The sequence below is a fragment of the Sparus aurata genome, chromosome 4 (genome assembly GCF_900880675.1).
Source record: "Sparus aurata chromosome 4, fSpaAur1.1, whole genome shotgun sequence".
Lineage (NCBI taxonomy): Eukaryota > Metazoa > Chordata > Actinopteri > Spariformes > Sparidae > Sparus > Sparus aurata.
In genome coordinates this window covers 32,793,898-32,815,832 of record NC_044190.1, presented here as the reverse complement: position 1 = coordinate 32,815,832, position 21,935 = coordinate 32,793,898, and the positions used below count along the sequence as shown (strand labels likewise).

Here is a 21,935-nt window from a genome sequence, read left to right as displayed (position 1 = left end):
GTCATACTGCGTCTGCCCAGCTGAGCAGAAAAACAGCAGATTCTCACGAGTGGCATCATGTGACGAGGCCTCTGCAGTCTGGAACTCCATTGACTGCTTTACTGAGAATATGTGAGCAAAACACTGTCCGCACACCACAGCAGACGTCTAGATATTTGTCTCTGCCAGACTGTATCATTACAAAAGCTTTATCTGTTCACTTGTATCTCCTTCTTTTCATTCTTCTTTAAAGTTGAAAGAACAAGTTTATTTCACCCACTGGACCACCTACTTCTTTACAACAGAGCAGAGGAGTGTCATTTTATTTGAGTGGAGTTCAGCTACATGGATAATGTGTCGACCATGATAAGATCTATTTGACCTGATTTGATTTTTCGTATTAATGTTTTAACTGAGCAATATTTGACTGGTACAACTGTATTACCAGAGCGTTTTCTCATTCACCTGAAGACTCAGTGATGTAGCGAGGGCACGGGACAGTCTTTTTAGTCTTCCGTCAACAGTGCTGCCTAAATGTGAAGTTGTGAAGTTTTTGTTGGCATTATAGATTATCCATTGTTTAATAAAGTTAGTCAAGTGAGACTTAAAGATAAAATGTGTAACAGTTCAACATTAAGGCTTCAGAGTGTCAGTGATATCAGTATGGTGAGGTGCCACTCAAAGGGTACTGAAGAAGTAGCTTACATCAGGAACAGCCTGTTCACCTTGCTGCTGTCTGGCAAGTGATACAGGAGTATCTGCTGCTGTACCATCAGACTACAGAGCAGCTTCTTTTCAGCTTCTGTCTAAAAATCGCTAGAAGTATGTTATATCTTTTGGTTGAGTTTTTTACTTGTGTAATTCTAAATGTTGATTGCCGAAGTCACATGGATTTTAATTGGTAAGGTGGTTGTTCAACAATGAAGGCAACAACTCCCATGATCCCACACTACCTCATGATGACATCTTTGTTTTGATTGTGAGACTCAAAGTGGCAGAAATTGAAATATTGTGTGTTTTCAATGCATAGATAACAAAAATAGTCCTTCTTTTGTAAATCTTAAAGAAATCACAAAAATCCAAAAAAGTTCATACTGGAAATTATTTTCATGAATGTGTCCTGATAAGCCATCAGTTAGGATAAGTCACTGTAAGTAGAGGAAAAACCCTGAGAGGGTTCAGAGAAGTCATGGCATGCCAGGGTGTCTCCAGTCCAAGAGTGAAATCTCAGAGCTCAGTATTAGCAAGGTGAAATGACTCTAATCTGCTGTTGACTTTGTAAACACTCTGGATGGATGCCCGGCACCATGGCTACAGCTTTACACCCCCAACACACACGTATATACATACTGTATGTGCACATACACTGCACGCACACACACACACACACACACACACACACACACACACACACACACACACACACACACACACACACACACACTCACTCCCACTGCCCTGATATATGCCCTCCAAATCTCAGATTTTCTCTAATGTCCTTGCGGATGTGCTGCAGCAGATCAAGAACAAAATTAGGGTTTAGGTTTACAACTGAAATGAATGTGACTTTAGTGACGGCACGACTGGTCACTTCACAAACATCTTTGTGCTCACACAGATTTGGATGTAATCAGTTTAATCTCACGTCTTTGTTAATGTAAACATATCCGTACACATTGTTCCTCTCCTGCCTTAATGCCTCCCTTTGGATGCTTACATAATTCCATGTCTGTGGCTCAGGAGAACAATTAAGACCAGTACAAGCTTTAGCCATCGTGTGAGCAGTAGCGGCAAGTTGTAGCTATATGCGAATGTAATGAAATCTCGGTGTAGTTGACTGCAATGAGATTAGCCGGTGTTAAACCCTCAGTTAGCTTAATCAGGTCCTGATCCTTTGTCTCAGTTAAACCAGGATTAGCTTCAGCCCAGTCTTGTACCTTCAGGAGCAGCCTCTCCCTGCTGTGAACTAACCTGCTGACAGGCAGCCACTGTGAGGGAAAGTGTGAACTACTTCATTATTGGATATAAAAGAAATTGAGTCATTAAAAACATGTCAATGTGCTGCTATCCGGTGTGGTGTGTAAAGGAGTTGGGAATGAGACTCAGCAATCAATTTGCTTACAAATCGGATCTTTAATCACAAAGGTTCAGCCCGATTATCTGCTTACAATTAAAGGGCACTGCATCATTTAAACACTATCAGTTTGCTATGAATGTATTGTAAAAAGCCCTCTGCTTCATCAAGCTGGAGAAAAACAAACCTGAACACACAACTGTGACATCATAAGGCTAATCTCAGCTTGGGTAAGGACACTACAGATTTATTACAAACACCCTGATACCAGCTTTATTTTGAAAGTAACTTTGTAGAACTTAAGTTACAGCATTGCCTACTTAGAAAAGTGAGAGAGAGAGTGCTTTTGAGTTAGCAGAAATGAAAACCCCTTTTCATTGCACACTTATATTCTCCAGTGGATGGGCATCTGCCCTTAAATGTATTGACTCCACTGACACTGAATAACATATTCTACGATGCATAATCTGTAACTCTGCAGGCTTATAATAACAGGAATGGCAGTTAAAAATCCACATCACAGCTCTTTAATAATCTTTTATGCTTGTTTACGAAACAACATTGAGTCGGCACAGGGGTGCATTTATATTTTTTTTTTTTGGCAATTCACTTAAAAAGGTTGTATTATTTGAGGTACATTAAAGTGAAACAGAAACCAAGGGTTTTGACAGCTGTGCAGATTTTTGGTTGCTAACGATCAGACAGCGAATTTAACCGAAAAATACCAGCACCTTTTTATTGTGATGACCCTGATGAAGGCAACAAGTTGAAACACGTCGGTCTAATAATAAAGTTGTGTTGCTTGGAGCTTTTCTGACCGTTAAAGAAGTAGGAGAGAAACAGAAACAGTTTGAATGCATCAGGGATTTTCTTTTTTTGTCGAAGTATTTGAATGCATCACTTTGTAATGCTGCATTTTGCACACTAGGATTATGGACAGTGCAGCATTATGGGAAATGTAGGAACCAGCATTTTTGGAGCTTGCCCCAAACAAATGTGTAAAAGTCAAGGTTGTCTTGGCCACAGCCGTTTCCATCTTTTTGTAATGTGTCTCATGCGAATCCCTCAACCATATTCAAATCTAGTACTTAATTGCTGCAATTGCCCTTTAATCTACTGTAATAACCAAATCAGAAGTCACTTGACTGGTTCTCCACTGCCTTTTCCTGGAGTAAAGGAAAAGCAATTAAACATGTGCTCAGGGCGAGATCACGCTGAATACATTGAGAATGTCACCATTCATTTGAAATGATCTCCTGCAGACTGGATTCAGATGCGGGTAGAAGAAGGTGTTGCATTGTTCATGTGCCTGCTCTCCATGTTGTCATTCTGTCTATAATAATATAAAAATAATATTGACCATAACCACTCGTACTATCTAGATTTTTAGATTTATTGCTATGTTTATCTTTCTGGACACTTCATGCATTTTGCACATTTATCACATAGAGAGCAAGAGATAAACACAGACCTGCAAACACAATGCAGTCTCTCACTCAGCATGCAGCGTATGTGGAGCGAGCCCAATGCAGACAGACTTTAGTCATGTGATTTCTGATGTCAGAGATGCTCTGACGTCTTTGCTTCCTTTCCGTCACTCGTCTTCTCTTCCTCTGCCGCCCATAACACAGCAGGCTGACCACCATCCATCCATCCCTCCATCCCTCCATCCATCCATCGCTCTGTGAGGCAGACAGAGAGGCTGCACTCAGACTCATCACATTTTTCTCCCCAGCTTTCAGACGCCCCAGCTTGTGTTTCATTGTGGAGGATTATGTCCTTGAAGCATGTAAATGTCCGTCTGTCTGTCTGTCTGTCTGGGTGGCTCTTATCCTTCACCTCACCTCTGTTTTCTGAACCTAGGGGAATTTGTTGGTCTATAAATATGATTCATAGCCCCTGCAGCCATCTTTTATTGCTGTTTGTCTGTCTGTCTGTCTGTTCACCCCATACTCAGGTAGACGCACGCATGCACGCACACACACACACTTTTGTATGTGTCTCTGTTTTGGTCCAGGAGTAAAGAGAAAGAAAAGAAAAGAAAACATGCAGACAGGCAGCATATTCAGTGTTAACCAGTTCAGGATAATCATGCTTGACACCAACTGACGTGCTTAACAGATGTGTCTGTGTGTGTGTGTGTGCGTGTGTGTGATGATTATGAGGATCAGGAAGTGTGCTCAGTAGCGCAGTGATGCCTCTGTGAGGTGTGATGCTGCTCAAAACTCGCTGGTGCTATTTTTAGCCTCTGTCGTCCTCCTCCTCCTCCTCTCCCTCTCTCTCCTCTCTCTCCTCTCTCTCTCTCTCTCCTCTCGGTTGCTAGGAGGCTGGCCGATGGGACGGTCTCCTGTGGGGACCAAAAAGGTGAAATGACTGAGGAAATGGTGGAATTGGAAGTAGGATAAAAGAGAGGCAAAGCTGTTTGCCTGTAATTGCAAATGTGTCGCCGCCCCCCCCCCCCCTTTAGAAAAATTTATTCCATTTTGTTTGCCCTCAAGCTTTAAGCCTGTTCAATATTTTTTTTCCCCAAACGACAGTAACACTTATATTACTTATCAGCTTGTTCCAGCTCGTGATTGAAGCTGTCTGGGTTTCTCACTGAGTCAAATATTCAAGACTCCACGGCCTCATGGATGCATGATTCTGTCTGATGTGTTGTGGCTCCTTTTTCTAATATTCCTTAAGTTTAGCCTGACATATTTCATATCTTTAGAAATCTGTAGAACTCTGCTACAATTTCAAATAAAGATCTGCTGATTTCAACAGTATTTGGCTACACTGCAGGCGTTCCATCCAGGCGTGATCCATCTGCAACAAAATGGGTTTCTTGATTTGGATGAAAATGTGCAAGTTGTTAATTTGCAATTATTTAATTTTGCCTGAAACTTTCCTTCTTGGTTTCAAGAAAACAAAGACAGGCGTTGGGTGATATTTTGATGCATTCATTTGCTTTTATGGACATAACAACTATAATTGACTCCTTGCAGCCGAATGCGGCAGCAGCTCTGATAAATCTGTCAGCTTCGGCAGGCAGGTGTTGTTCCGACAACATTTCCAAACATTGTGTGTAAACTACTCAGTGGGCTGATTGTGCCAATAATATGTCATTGTTACTGAGACAGTTGCATTACTGACACAGTTTATTGCACAGAAGTTGTCTTGAATTTAAAATGTTTATTAAGTTGTTAAATTCACCTAATCTGTCGTAATTTGTACAAAAAGGCATCTCTGATTGACAGTCAGACTTGGCAGTTTGACCACAGATGTTTTAGTTGTGAGTGTCAGACAGATGTGAGGGTGCATGATGTGTTGTGCAGGTCTCCCCCCTTTCAGCTGCTGTACACACAGATAGACACACTCTGTATATCTCACATTATGCGTTTCTTATTCCTCTCTTCGACCTCACACATATAGCTCAGGAGCAACACGCCTCTCATTATCTCGCTTCCTGAAAACCACTTGTACACAGTAGAGCCAGACAGATAAATTGGCCATTAGCGACCAATGTATCAGCTGGTATTTGCTTATCACAGACACATTTACATCAGCGTAAGTGCCAGCTGATAATTGACAAAGAATTGCAGTACAGAAATGCCAAATTATGTTTAAGGTAATTTAGAAACATTGACGACTTACAATTCTACTATTTCTGTCCTTCAAAGTGTTTCATGAGATGTCCGTGCAAACTGTATGCTGGTCACAATTCTTTGAATAGCCAACTTTAAAGGACTTTTATTTATGTTATGAGATTAGATTTATTAGAATTGATTAACTTTACAATGTCAGAAACCGTTTCGGCCACATAAATCCAGTGTTGCTCAGTCTAACTCTTTGCACACCGTCAATTACCATTTACTACACGCCTGTATAGTTCCCATCATATAGTTACATTTTTCTTTTATGGCTGTGGTGTTACCGTTAACTTTGTCCTCTGACTTTCACCGTTTGCCTCACTTCTTTTGTAACTGTCACTCAGTGGCAAACCTGAACCACACGGCAGACTTTCTAACCACACTGATCATGCTGTTTGGTGCTCCTTCAGGACTGGAGAGAGAGGAGAATAAGACAAAGTGGAGAGAAACAAACTGGGACAACCTGGAGGCTTGGTGGAGAGGAGTGTGAAGCACATCCAGGATCTGTATTAACAGAAGAAAAATAGATCTGATGTATGTTGTTGATGGTGCTCAGTTTGAAGTAGTTGGTCTAATCAAAAGGACTAAACACTCTCTCTTTGATTTCTTCTTCTTAACATAACGAGCGAGAGACGAAGAGTCGGAGAGAGGCAGGGCGAGGATGTGTGTGACCATGATGTCATGATTCAGATGATCGGTGGTGACGCAGCTGACCGAATTAACCAGTTTCTCTCCCACTGCGTCCTTCTACAATGAGGTCTTTCTCCCTCGACTCTGTGAAATCGTTCTCAGCAGTTTATGTGACGAAGCCAAAAGTAGCCGTGAAACCCTCTGTCAGTAAGATTCTCAGCGCTCATTGTCATGTGCTTCAGCGGCCAATGTCGTCATCCAGAAAGTATCATTAAGATGAATATCAGCCAGGGCGTCGACTATTGATCATTGTTGATTAATCTGTAGATTATTTTCTCAATTATGTCTATAAAATATCAGATCATGGTTAAAAATGTTGATCAGTGTTTCTCCAAAGCCTAAGATGACGTACTCAGACATCTTGTTTTGTCCACAACAAGAAGATGGAATTAGAGATTTTGATAACTAATTGAATAATCATTTCAGTTGTATTCTCAGCAGAGTAAAAATCCTCATTGGTGTTGGGATTGTGTGAATGTGGGCTTGCTTTTAGTCCTCATGTGTCCTGGATTAATCTTTAACAAAGGCAAAAAGATGAGGAGTTTAATCCTTTTTCTGTATTTCCACACTTACACCACTGAGGTGTTGAATCCAGCACAAACACACATGTAAGAGTCAAATGACGTGGATAAGACTGCTGAACCACGTAAACCCCTAATGATTACGTAATCCCAAACGCACTGTCAGAAAAACAACTTCAGTGTTGTTTGACCACTGACTGATGTCTGTACTCCAGCAGGCCACACTCACATATTAACACACCGTAGCACCTCTTCTGCCTACGTTTTTAAGTCTACGGTTTGGTTCTCTCAGTCCTTAGTTCACTGCCCTGTTTCCGGCAAACCGTTAGAAGTACGATTTTCTGTGTGTGTGTGTGTGTGTGTGTGTGTGTGTGTGTGTGTGTGTGTGTGTGTGTGTGTGTGTGTGTGTGTGTGTGTGTGTGTGTGTTCATGCGTCTACGTTTGTGAGCTGGATTCCTCAGCCATGTGACTGCCAGTGTTCATCACTGTTTTACCCACATGTCTGTGATCAGCTGATTGCCTCCAGTCACAAGTTTGTAAGAAACAGTTTTATGGTGAACTGTGTGTGTGTGTGTGTGTGTGTGTGTGTGTGTGTGTGCGTGCGCGTGCGTGCATTAGTGTTTGTTAAAATGAGTTGTTTGACCACAATAGATTTCTTCAGTCGTTATCATCTTCTATTAGTCTGACAGTCTGTTCCCACAACATTTGGAGACTGTTACGAACCATTTGCTCATGACTGTATAAACATAAGAGCCCAGTGTTTCCTCTGAAGTCATCCAGTTTTAATTATAAGCAGAAAAGATTAAAACTGTCTTTCATCCCTCTTATCAAAGGGTTTGAGTTAAACTTTTGTACAGCAAAGTTCGGTCAGATAAGTAGTATCTCCAGATGATAATAATTTGATAATAACATCATTGACTTAACATGCATAACTCAACTTGTGGATGGATGTGACTGATATTAATTGTATCTGCTGACCTCTGTTTTGCCTCTTGTGTTTACATGCATGTTTGTTTACATAAGAACATCACAAACGTTTTATGATGCCAGAATAACTTTTCACTAGGGCGGTCTCTCTGCATTTTATACTAATCATATAAGTAGTAGTTGTGGAAGTATTAGTAGATTTTGCTGTGTTTTTTGTTTTATAATAAAAAATATTTTCACTTTTTTTTTTACGTGACCTGCTGAATATCACATGTACGGAAGAGGATTAGGGCCACATGTGAATTTTTTTTTTAGTTCTGACTTTAAAGTCAGAATTCTGAGAAAAAAGTCAGAATTCTGAGAAAAAAGTCAGAATTCTGAGATTAAAGTCAGAATTCTGAGAAAAAAGTCAGAATTCTGAGATTAAAGTCAGAATTCTGACTTTTTTCTCAGAATTCTGAGATTAAAGTCAGAATTCTGACTTTTTTCTCAGAATTCTGACTTTAATCTCAGAATTCTGACTTTTTTCTCAGAATTCTGACTTTTTTCTCAGAATTCTGAGATTAAAGTCAGAATTCTGACTTTTTTCTCAGAATTCTGAGATTAAAGTCAGAATTCTGAGATTAAAGTCAGAATTCTGACTTTTTTCTCAGAATTCTGAGATTAAAGTCAGAACTCAAAAAAAATTTACATGTGCAGACTTCTGACTTTATTCTCAGAATTCTGAGAAAAAAGTCAGAATTCTGACTTTAATCTCAGAATTCTGAGAAAAAAGTCAGAATTCTGACTTTAATCTCAGAATTCTGACTTTTTTCTCAGAATTCTGACTTTTTTCTCAGAATTCTGACTTTAATCTCAGAATTCTGACTTTTTTCTCAGAATTCTGACTTTAATCTCAGAATTCTGACTTTAATCTCAGAATTCTGAGAAAAAAGTCAGAATTCTGACTTTAATCTCAGAATTCTGACTTTTTTCTCAGAATTCTGACTTTAATCTCAGAATTCTGACTTTAAAGTCAGAACTACAAAAAAAATTCATGTGTGGCCCTAATCCTCTTCCGTACACATGCACCAGTGCGACCAATGAGAATGGTTCGTTGCACTTGACAGATTTTTCGGTGCATGACCGTTTTTGAAAGCATGTACTGGCATTATTATGCTGTTATATCAACACTATTTCAGTTACATAAAATTATCTTAAAATTACTCTGATATAATTTACTGCAATTATTCTGGGACAATGTATCATCAAACAAAAAATCGTGATTACAGCAGGGCCTGATTGAAAAACAGGATGACATGGGTGTTTACCACATTAGAGTAGTAAGAAATTATCTAATTTTGAAAGATTATATTTGTTTGTTTTTTTATATTGACAAACTGCTGTCAGTTTAAATACAGAAGTCTTTAAAAAGATATAGGTTTCTGGTGGTAATGTGAATTCCAGCCGTGGCTCTTTGTATAATTTGTATTTCTGTTGTGCAGTAACAAGTATTAATCTAATTTTATTCATTTTCTTTTGTTTCCCTCTCTCTCAGTGTGCTCGGGTGTGGATCCCCGATGCAGAGGAAGTGTGGAAGTCTGCTGAGCTCACCAAGGACTACAAAAATGGCGACGCCTCCTTGCAGCTCATGCTGGAGGATGGAAAGGTGAGGATGGATAGAAGAGGAGTGTTGGGAGGAGGCCCAGCACCGCTAACATGCTTTGTCTCATCTCAGCTCTGTTTGTTTCCCTCTGTGCCTCAAAGACACTCCAGAGTGCTGGGTCTCATTAGCAGTTACTGGTTTTACCATTAACACTCCCCACAAACGAGACCAGCTTGCAAATATGCCCCTAGGAGCATTTTGAATGTATAGAATTAAATTGAATCCCTCAGCCTAGAATCCAAACAGCCACAAGCTCAAAGCAACAACAAGCATTCCGGTTAATGAATACATGCTGCGGGCAAAACTATTTGCCATATTGTTCCCAGTGATTTATTATTTATGTAATCATATGTAAATGTAGCCGGCACCATCAAGATGGTTACTGTATGCTCCTGGTTCAGGTGGTTTAAAGAAAAGGTTCACCCAAAATATTCAAATTCTGTCATTATCTAAAACAGTGTTAATGTGGATTAAGAATTGCTTTGGGGTTAGTGTTAGGGTTCTGCTGCAGTTTTTAAAAACAATCCTCAATTAATTTGCTTGGAAAGTTGGAAAAATTGGCAGATTTCTGGTGTCAGTCCAGGCTAGTTGGAGGTCGAGCACTTTTTTAAGTAGTCAAGGTTATTTGAACAGCTTAATATCACATACCATGTCTCAGTGGGCTTTTACAGGCCCACTAGAGCAATGTTTTTTAACATCTGTCAAGCTCTCAAAGATGACAGGAAGAAATCACCCTAAAACCCAACAAATCCATGTCCTTACATTGTATAATAAGGTATTTATGCACTGTATTCTGTGAAAATACTGCACCCTGTCTATCATTGTGGGGTTTGCTACTCTTCCAGATCTGTGTGCAGAATATAATCCTCAATATTTCGATGGAGTGATTCTCTCTGTCAGTGCTCTCTGCTCTATTAAGACTACATATCTGTTGAAGAATATCAAAACAACACACTTGATAAATTAGTCAAGCAATCTGATTATCTGTTTCATTCATGCTGTTGTTTGCTAACAAACTTCCGGGTAACAGAATTAAACATACTAATCAAACAAGTCTCAGAAAGACAAAGAGATCCCTTCAGTAAGGATATAAAAAATTGCGAAAATGTGCGAATAAAAATGTGCATGAAGCAGACAAGCGGAAGTCTCCACACAAAACTGAAAACAAGATTAGTACAAAACAATACAGATTTAAGTGGATGCTGGTTTTGCTCCACAGCCATTGCAAATCAGTAATCTGTCTCATGACATATCTGAGAACATAAAATACAGTATAAATACTTTCAGTGGGAAAGGGACATCTGCTATTGGTTCTATAAACGATGGGTTCACAACTGTCAGTCAGCCTCAGACAGCCGGACCTTCTAAACATGTGAAGGATCTTATAGACGCGCATCAGGAAGAAATGTCTCAGTGGATTTTACCAGAGGACTTTATTGTTTGGGGGGGAAACTTTTTTTCACTTCTGTCCTTTGGCAGTAAAAAGGGAATGTTTCTGTCTCATCATTTGGTGAGTATAAACACGGTCTGCTGGCATAGAAAGGATGGCTGAGGAGAAATTCAAAACATTTTACCTGAATTTTTACCATAGGCACAAAAAGTACTTGCATCTTAGTGGTTGGTAGTGATGGTAAAAATCATGAATCAGGACACCTCAACCATGTTTTAATTTCAGTTCTTGCATCGCTTCTTAAATGGAAGTGATGCAAATCAAAAACATCAGATTTTTTCAGTTTTTACAAATGAAGATCATCAGCGAACAGGCTACACCCCCTGTCGCTTGTTTCAAACATAAAATGTTCACCTTGGTTCTGTTTTAGCAAAGTTTAGTGCATATCTGATATCAATGGTTATTGAAATATAAGGAATACTAAGTTGGTTATTAATAACACCTTCACTAAATAATCTCCAAAACTAAATTGTGTCCCTCCTAGTGCTCACTTGTAGTTTATCTTGTGAATTATTCAGTGAGAGTTTTCTTGCTCCCTGTATGTTTGGACGATGATGAGTTCTTAAATTTTAATAAATGATCTTTGGGAGAAACAAATCTCAAAGTATTAGAATCTTGACACATGTCGCAGTCAGATTTGCACTGATCCAACACATTTTGTTTGAATATTACACTTCACAAGTGTTGTTTGTCTCTGTTCTAACTCTCCTGTCTCACCTCCAGAGCATTGAGCACACGCTTGACCCCAAGACAAAGAACCTGCCTTACCTGCGAAATCCCGACATCTTGGTGGGTGAGAATGACCTCACAGCGCTCAGCTACCTCCACGAGCCGGCCGTGCTGCACAACCTCAAAGTCCGCTTCGTTGACTCCAAGCTCATCTACACTTACTGCGGTAGGTCGAACTTTAACCATCTAATTAAAAATCGACTGTAAGTTGCAGTGCTTTGGTTTGAAATCCTACTTTCTAACTGAAGAAGCATCCACTGGCATCAAGGTTTGCTTCCCCCCTCGACTTGCACTGCTCTTTTTTTTATAAACAACAAGAAATAATGAACAATACATATCCATTATAAACAATATTCCTCCCCTCTGAGAAGAAGAACGAAGCCTCTTCATTTGTTACCTGTTAAATGCTGCCTGTGATCTCATATTTTGCCTCTGTGTTTTGTTCTTTAGGAATCGTTCTGGTGGCCATCAACCCGTACGAGACGCTGCCAATCTACGGCTCAGACATCATCAATGCCTACAGCGGTCAGAACATGGGCGACATGGACCCACATATCTTCGCTGTGGCAGAGGAGGCTTACAAACAGATGGCCAGGTTCGTATGTGCATGCGTTACCTGAGTAGCCTTGGTTCTAGTCTCCTTGTTGCTCAGCCCTCCCTCTCTCTGGGGTTTGTAGGTCAAAGCTGAGCCAGAAATAGGCTTGTGGTGGTCTCTCTCTCTCCCTCCACTTCTTGCTCTTTTAATCAAACACACATGCTGCTTTTCTCTGCAGGATCAAACCAGAAGATCTCTGCGGCCCCCCTCAGGGAAGGGCAGTAAACAAGCACATATACACAGGTTTAATCAGCTGTCCCTCCTTCTCTCACACAGGGCAGCCAACATTCACTGGCACCACTCAACATGGGAGAGCCTTGCAGGCAGTGTAGGGCTGCACAGCAGGTCATATTTATAATCTATATTGAATCGTACTTGGCAGGAAAAAGAAAAAGACCAGAAAATCCAAGAAAAGCAATCGTTGCTGACTCAAGGAAAAACTCCCAAAAACTGTATAAGAAACTAATCAAAGAAGAGCTCAACAGGCTCACGATGAATTTGGAGCCATAGGTGGAAAAATGCCATTTGCAAACAGAGAAATTATCTCAACAGAGCCAACTTTCCTACCAGCATCTGGGACTTGTTACTAAAGAGGAGGGCACAGTAGGAGGAGGCATTGTTGCCTCAGGAATGTATCTCCCTTCTTGGGATAAGGAGAGGATTGCCTGCTGGATATTAAAGCATGTAAAGCTACACAGGGGCTTATATGGTGTGTTAACACCTGCTCGGCCTGCAAGCATTCAAAAATGGCCGTTGATGAAAGCGTCTCACACTTTATATGTTATAACCCTGGTGTTGTTTGTGTCATTTAAAGGATTGTCCTATTGCCAGTCAGAGCCAATATTGAGCTCCCCTTGACTCGACTGGTCATAATTGGGCGTTATAAGTACACTCAAGTAATAAATGCATATCCTTATATTTTTTTTGTTTTGGTTCAATTTGTCAGGGATGAGAGGAACCAGTCGATCATTGTGAGCGGGGAGTCCGGAGCAGGAAAGACGGTATCAGCCAAATACGCCATGAGATACTTTGCTACGGTCAGCGGCTCTGCCAGTGAGGCCAACGTGGAGGAGAAAGTCTTGGCTTCCAACCCCATCATGGAGGTGAGGAATGGAGGCTGTCAGTTTTATCTGTTTCCTGCTGATACTCCAATGTCATATCTTAAAATATCAATTAATCAACCTTCTGAAAGCTTTTTGTGAGCATTTATTTATAATTCTACTCAGTAGATGCAGAATCAGTCTAGATTTACAGATTTTTGCCACTGAATTTGTGAAATCATTTAATGCGTCTCGTGTAATGAAGCTGTGTTCCATAGCTGTGAATGTTTCTTCTAAGTGCAAGTCTTGCGTCATTTTTCCTGGCAGTTTGTGAATAGACCCTTGTTTCTTTGGCCTAATTACACCACTATATATTCACTTAGTTGATTTGTAAAAGACACAGGCTGAATGTCATGCTGTTTGTCCTTCTCCTCTCCTCTTGTCTCGCTCGCTTCTCCACTGGCATTTACTTACTGCACCCCCTTCATTTTCTCCGCCACGCTCTGTCTTTCTGGCCCTCGAGCTGCTCTCTGCTGTGATAACACAGCTCTCCTCCTTAACTGTGTGTGTGTTTTTGTATTTCATCCTGTAGAGTCATAAGAACAGGAGGAGTTGGAGAGCTCTCCTGTGCCCATATGCCACTACCCCCGCCTCCCCTACCCGTCCTCCACCTCCTGCTATCCCCCACCCTGTCTCTGCTCTATTAGCATCACTCTCCCAGCCACCACTTTCACCTCAAGCCAATCAGAGACAGACTGGCTGAATGAATAGAGAGCTTTCTTTCGTCGCAGTGATGTCACTTCAGCCCCTAAGCCTCGGCGCAGAGCAGACGGTTGCATCAGCCTGTTCGATATTACAAAACCTGCGTGTGTGAGAGCAGCCGAGTGTTTGTGCATGGTGTTTATATGTGTTTGGCTGATGCAGGCAGAGATTGGAATACCTGTTCTGCTGAAAGGCTCCTTGTCTGCGGTGAAAGACTGTGTGTTTGGCCTTAACTCAGCAAGAACCCTCCGTGCTCACATTTAACTCTACTCAAGCCAGCTGCTTGTGTGTGTATGTGTGTATGTGTGTGTGTGTGTGTGTGTGTGTTGTGTGTGTGTGTGTATGTGTGTGTGTGTGTGTGTGTGTGTGTGTGGCCCCACCCGTCTACTGACAATTCCTCGTACGGTCATTGATTAATCATTTATATTGAACTGAGGCTGCTGACTGCAGATTTAGATTTACAGTAGCTCAGCAGGAAAAGTCAATCAGCGTATCCAACAACGTTCCTGTGGAGGAACAGTTCATTAAAACATGCTAATGATTTGTTAGGTGTGTGTAGAGTAGAAGAGGCTCTGGTGCGTAGTACTCATGGCAGTTTAATATTTATGAGGCTAACACCAGTAACCAATTAGCTTAGCTTAGCATAGAAATAGTAACAGAGGGAGAGGGCTTTGTCTCTGTCCAAAGCTAACAAAGTCTTCTAACTAATGCGTTTAATGCTCACTAATTAGCATCTTGTATCTCGTTTGTTTAATCCGCCGTACAAAAACTGAATGCAATAACGACTCACTGCAGTTTCATGTGACGGACTATCTTTTGGGTGGGAACAGTGAATTCCTGGCAACAAGACTTCAGGATTTTATTTATTCTTTCTGGCCAATGAATAGTTGTTAAATAGATGTTGTTACCTTTGGAGCGATCCAGGTTAACTGTTCCCTCGCAGCCTGACTTTGTGGTCAGCTAAGCTAACCAGGTGCTGACGTTGGCATCATATTCACTGCACAGGCATGACCGTGGTATCAGGCAAGAAAGCAAATAAGTGTGTTTTCCAACATGCTCAAGAGCCAAAGCACATTTTCTCTGTGATGATAGATACTTGTACTTTCTCCCTCACCATAGAAACAATAACCACAGTAAAGACTCCCTTTCATTCTGCTGTTGTGTTATCCTGCAATAACTGGAACTACCATGTGTGCTCAGTCGATTTGAAGCCAAATAGCATTTAAATTAAAATGTGCTGCTGCACCATCTGCTCTATGTAAATGTAACTACTCTCTCAACAATATTTTGCATCTCTCTGCATTTTGTCTTTTTTCCATCACCCAGGCCATTGGAAATGCAAAGACCACCAGAAATGACAACAGCAGTCGCTTCGGGAAGTACATCGAGATCGGCTTCGACAACCGCTACCGAATCATCGGCGCCAACATGAGAACATATCTGCTGGAGAAATCACGAGTGGTGTTTCAGGTGAGCGCACAAATGCACATTTAAGTTTGAATGAACACACACAAGGTGTTTTGTTGTACTTACTTACTTACTCATATTTCATTGACTTGCACTCACTCCATTACTCATCATGACCATTTTATTCTGAACTGGACTCTTGAATAGACTTGACATGCAGCACATTAGGCTCTTAATGATGCAGTTACCACTTTTGTGGAGTCTTCTGAAAGCACAGCTTAAGTCACACTGGCCTTGTCGTGTCCTTCAGTCATATTACCTGGTTCCTGATATCATATTTCACTCCTGCTGAGGTGTCCTTGGTCCTGAACTTGTTCTACATGAATTCACACAGTTCTAACGCTGACCTTACAGGCAAAAGAGGATTTAATTTGTTAAAGATCGACCGTGATTTGTTATTCCTTGACATTCCTTGACTTTGGAGGTGTTTTTGCTGGATGAGTCAGCACTAATGTATTTATACATCATGTACTACAGCCATAATGCAGCACATACAGGGGATTGTTGGCAGGAGTCAGAAGAGCTGAGACAGTACATTTTTTAGTTCATCAAAGATGTTTATCTGGAAACAGATAACAGCCTTTTAAAGAAGACAATAAAACTACATTGAAGTTACGCTAGAATTACATTTGTGTTATGCACATACTGTCTCACTAATTTATAATGATAAATGACACAACTCATGTAGCTAAACACACAGCTACCGTCACATTGGTTTACCAAAATGCTAGTGTTGCTGCACACATGATTGCATTTACAAATAGTGTTCCTTGTAATTTGTCATATTGTCACGTATCTAACTTGGCTGTTGAACAGGCAGATGAGATGCAGAGAAGAAACTTGTGTAGTGACAGTTCTCTGATTAATATGAGTGAGATGTCTCACTGAATGTCTGACTTCAGTCATGTCACTATTTGTAGGAGGCTTAGGATAGCCCAATAGTTGAGATGCATACCTATAGAAATTGTCTCTGTCTCTACTATGACCATCATACAAGAGCAAAAAAAAATGGAAATTATTTCTAAAAATGTAGATTATTGAAGACCTTAACTCTTCCCACCCAAAAGGCATTGTTGATTTCAACTGAGTAGTGAAGAGTTGTTGTTTTTCAACAAAACTGTTTCCCCTGCTCAAAACTTCTATTTGCTGTAACGTTTTAAATGTGTCATTGCTCCTCACATGTTTGGTCTCCTCACCAGTACAAAGAAGTGCAGTCACACACACACACACACACACACACACACACACACACACACACACACACACACACACACACACACACACACACACACACACACACAAGCAGTTTGTTCAGTAGCAGTCATAAAAAACACTGATCTCACACTAACCATCAGTGTGGCTCGGGTGTCCTTTAGAGCAGAAGAATGTGTTGTATATGTAGCAATAACAAAAGACAAGGAGGAGGAAACAAAGTAAACCCCAAACAATCTGTCACACTGGGTTACCACCTGGCACTCCTTTCCTCTTCCTCCTCTTTTTCTTATCAAAGAACTTCCCGAAGTAATGACCCTTACCTTATCTGTCTTGTCCTTTTCTCTCTTAATACAGCGCCCACAGTCTCAGAGATACCAAATCAGTGCACATGTTTTTGGTTTGCATGCTTTGTTCTACCTAGATGAGGTTAACCTACTTGTCCTCTTATGTAACTTTATTGTATATTCAGCGGGTGTATTTGCTCACTGGTGGAGCCAGTAAGGCAGCGTCTAGATAAAGATGATAAATATAGGTATTTTTACTCTGCACACACATTTATACTTGGGTGCTGTTTTAGAAGGTGCTGTTGAGGAATGAGGATGTCGGCGGAAAAAACGTGATCACTTCCCTCTTCACATTCCTCTCATGCTTGGCTCCAGCACCACCCATTTATAGGTGTGTGTGTGTGTGTGTGTGTGTGTGTGTGTGAAGTAGCACCAATGTAGGACACAGGTAACAGATTTGTTCCTGCTTCGAAGCCTCCTGCAGACACCATTTTCACATGGAGTAATGTATTTGCAGTGGAATTGAATCGGTGGCTCCAGATGTCTCTCAGTGACGAGCGTCTTTCTGTGTGCAGTTTTTACAGGTTTATTGGCAGTTGTATTATTTAGGTCCATATACTTTATGATCTGTCAGGTCGTACCTCATAATGAGAATACACGACAGGTGGGCCACATATGTGTTGTGTCTGTTGGCGATAAACATGTAATGCTCTCATCTGACCGACTGACTGAATCTGTCGACACGCCCTCAAGGCCCACCAACTGCTTCAGTCGAGCATCCAGATGTTAAACTGTCAAGCCGTGTAATGTAAAGAACCTGATTACACATTTATGCAGACAGATTTTCCCTTAATTAAGTTATGTTGAACTCATTAGAGCGCATACCACCGCCATGGCGCAAAAGTCCATTCATTCATACCTGCCACTAAATATGGCAGACATTCTTATTAGAATCTGTGCATTATTCCCTGAAAAGTTAAAGACAGTGTCCAAAAAAGCCCTATATGCAAAGAAAATGAGGGGAAATTCCTGGATCCACACCAAAAGTTAATGTGGTCTGTTCTGGGCCGAGAACCATTTTCCATCCAAGTTTTGTGGAAATCTGTTCTGTAGGTTTTGTGTAATCCTGTTGACAAACCAACACGCAAGCCAATAAACGGACACAGGTGAAAACATAACCTCCTTTAGAGAAATTAAAGGTGCACTATGTAGTTTAAGGGGAAGAAATTTTGATCAGAAGAGAAATATCTTTATTGACCTATACATGTGTACATGTAGCATCCCTCTCTCATTATGTGATCCTCGTGTTTTCTTCCAGGCGGACGAGGAGAGGAATTATCACATCTTCTATCAGCTCTGTGCATCGGCACATCTACCTGAGCTCAAGAACCTGAAGCTGAGTAAGTCTCATGTTCCTGTACACGGAATCACACACACAGAGAGTGACTGTTGGCTTTGACTGTACATTGACACCACATCTATCACAAACACCACAGCTTTAAATCTGCTCAGAAAGAACAACTCAACACTTTCATGTTTTGAAAGTGGTGAGGTCAGCTGCAGCGCAGAGATGGCTGACCTCGAACACACGTTGAATACATTAGCTAAAGCAAAATGAGCAGTGAACACAGAGGAGCTCATTGTGAGAGCACTGTGGGAGCTGCAGTGGCCTTCACAGCGGGAGAACTGGAAATACTGAAGATCTAGCATCTCAGTGACTCATCCGCTCTGCCAAATAGAAAAATAATTAAAGTTTAATCGCCAGTTTTCCTGATTGATTTACCCAAATAAGAAACACTTTTAACTGTAACATCCACTGGAACTGATCCTGTGCAGGAACCACAATAGAAACGGTATTTAAAGAATGTTACTTTCACTTTTCCAAACAAAATAATGTACATTGAGATTACTGAAGAGCGCTGCCAGATATCAGATTTTATATCAGTTCAGACGAATTAAACTCATTGACTCAGTGGCTGAACAGGCTCTCATACAGAGCGCTCCTGCTGTGGACCTGCACCTGCTCCTCCTAGTCATGGGACACACACACACACACACACACACACACACACACACACACACACACACACACACACACACTGCTGGCACTGTCACTTACAGCCACTCAGTTGGCACTCTCTCTCCCTCACTATCTCTCTCTCTCTCTCTCTCTCTCTCTCTCTCTCTCTCTCTCTTTCTCTCAAACACACACACACACACGCACACACACACTCGCGCGCACACACACACACACAGCTGCTGTCTTTTCCTCTCCTGCTGACTTCCTGGCAGCAGTAAATGGAGCGGTTGTCACAGTCGTGTCAGTGCCTTAATTCAGTGTAAAATGTGTATAAAGAAGCTAATTGTGGGTAAAGTTGAGCTAACATCATTCTTACACAGAAGTGCTCTTGATTTCTCTTATTTTCTGAGAATCTGCAACATCATGATGGCAGTCAGTTGATCTAACACTGTTCTCTGAATTCATATCACTTCGAGTGAGTCAGGATTTCAGAATTTGATTTCTCATTCTCTATTTGCTGATAAAGAATATTTCAACCCGCATGTACATAACGGACTGCAGGAAAATAACCTGCTGTGTTATTTTTTCTGTCTTCTGCGAAACCTTGCAGTGCTTATAAAACCTCTGACATCTGACTTTGAGCTTCTTCTTGCCTCTGTGGTGTGTTTGCTTGGTTTAATTGACAGCTCAGCGTTACCATAACAAACCAGGATGTTGCTATGGTTACTTGCAACAGTACCTTAAGCACTGCCTGGGAATGATCCCACCTTTGTTGGTGATGTTACTTTTCACAAACAGCTCCTCCTCAATCATCTTTTTCTTAAATGAGTTACATATTTTAGTGCAGCTCTACATGATGAAGGTGTAGCTCTGTAATTAAGTTGCATAGTGTAAAACTGTACATCCTGCATGTTCTCTGAATATATCTGCCCTCTCTGTTTCTCCACTCAGGCAGTGCAAACGACTTCTTGTACACCAGGCAGGGCCGCAGCCCCGTTATCGTCGGCGTGGACGACACCAAGGAGCTTTGCACCACTCGCAATGCCTTCACACTGCTCGGTAACTTACAGACACCCACACGATTAAATAAACATCAAATCTCTCTGGATGTTCACATTGCAATCCAACAGTCTCATGTGTCTTAAACTGCTGCTGGATGTACCATTTAAACTGAACGTGTTGAATAATCAGATGAAGCCCTTTTTGGGGTATATTCTTCTAGCCTCTTGAATTCTGAGATAGTTTAAGGATATGAATAAAGCTTAAGGATGAGTGTGGTAAAATGGGGTCACAACTCACTAATAACCAGTTGTCTGTCTGTGTGTTTTTCCTCCACAGGTATTAATGAGTCCTATCAGATGGGACTGTTCCAGGTTTTGGCTGCTATTCTTCATCTGGGCAACGTGGAGATAAAGGACAGAGACTCAGACAGCAGCGTCATTGCTGTGAGGATAATATTTAAACTGATTATCAGAGCGACATGTGTAAACAAATAGCATGATATTCACAACTTTATATTTGTAGAGTTTCATCTTTTTTCCTAGACATGTTTAGAGTTATGTATTCATGGACTCTTTTCTGTTTTGCTGATCTTTTGAAGGAAAAAAACATTAGTCTTCATTTGAGTTCAGTTGCCCTCCTACATTATGACTCATGCTTGTTGTGAGGAGTGGCAACAATCCAAATGTCTGAGTGTATCCGTACAAACAGCACCAGCCCCCACCATCACCCCATAATTGGAACATAACACAGGCATATGTCAATACATGTCACTCATCAATCATACCTAAGTAAAGAATTAAGGTAAACTGACTTTGCTTTAGGGATGCAGCGAATTAATGCTTTTTAATTAGGTTTAATCAGATTTTCTGAAAACAATTTCTTTGTTGGCTCTTGTTCTTAACAGTCGCTGTTACAAAATCAGAAATAATACAGTTCAAGGTCATGAATAAAAAATAAAAGAAGATGTATATATCTCTTTTGAATTAGATACAAGCTGGAGGTTTTAACCCTTTTCAAAAGCTTTGTGCTGCAAAGACACGATACCAAGTTCTCTGTGGTTTAAATAGCTATTAGCATTAATGTGACAACCTTTAATATATTAGGTTATTCGGAAACAAGTGCTCCCATTCATTTGCCTATTTATCTTATTCACTGCTAACAATGTGGATCTTTAAGAGGTGCACCGACAGCAGTATTTGCAACATTAATAGATCAAGATGTAAATATGAACATGAGTGTTATGTTCGGCCAGGAGAAGAACCAAGAGGAATATTGAGTGAAGTGCTTTGCTGTGTATTTAGACAACTTGTTCACTTATTGCATCAACCTCCATCTTGTGAGGCGAAGAAGGTGTATTATTTAAAAAATTTTGTTTGAAACAACATTTTATAGCTGGCATCTTTTTGGGTTTCTCCTGGTATTGATTAATGTCTCCTCTTTTTGTCTATAGCCCAACAATCGGCACCTGACGGCGTTTTGCGAGCTGGTAGGCGTGACCTACCAGGACATGTCTCAGTGGCTGTGCCACAGGAAGCTGAAGACGGCTACAGAGACGTATGTCAAGACCCTGCCACGCTTGCAGGCCACTAACGCCCGTGACGCCCTGTCCAAACATATCTACGCCAAGCTCTTCAACTGGATTGTAGAGCACGTCAACAAAGCCTTGATCACCAACGTCAAACAGCACTCCTTCATCGGGGTCCTCGACATCTACGGGTGTGTTCTGGTTAATTCAGCTAATCGTCATTCATTTATCTGCATTTGTTAATAGTTCACGACTGATGGTGCTCACTTTAATGTCTAAGTTGCTCTGATTGTCCCATAAATCACACACAAGAAATACTTTTAGGAAATATGTGTAACAAAGGCAACAAAAATCTTTTCTCCTGTTCCTTCTCTGAAG

General features: G+C 40.9%; 1 protein-coding gene across 4 annotated transcripts in view; it reads left to right on the top strand.

Annotated features, from left to right (window-relative positions):
* The window catches only part of myo5aa (myosin VAa), a 55,922-nt gene that overhangs the window by 6,625 nt on the left and 27,362 nt on the right, over nt 1-21,935 (top strand). For all 4 annotated transcript variants that reach the window (XM_030413858.1, XM_030413857.1, XM_030413859.1 and 1 more), the window contains exons 2-10: nt 9,361-9,471; nt 11,642-11,813; nt 12,098-12,242; nt 13,189-13,345; nt 15,371-15,514; nt 18,329-18,410; nt 19,982-20,089; nt 20,369-20,475; nt 21,483-21,748. In XM_030413858.1, the coding sequence (XP_030269718.1) occupies nt 9,361-9,471; nt 11,642-11,813; nt 12,098-12,242; nt 13,189-13,345; nt 15,371-15,514; nt 18,329-18,410; nt 19,982-20,089; nt 20,369-20,475; nt 21,483-21,748 (1,292 nt within the window). The remainder of the gene's footprint in view (nt 1-9,360; nt 9,472-11,641; nt 11,814-12,097; nt 12,243-13,188; nt 13,346-15,370; nt 15,515-18,328; nt 18,411-19,981; nt 20,090-20,368; nt 20,476-21,482; nt 21,749-21,935) is intronic.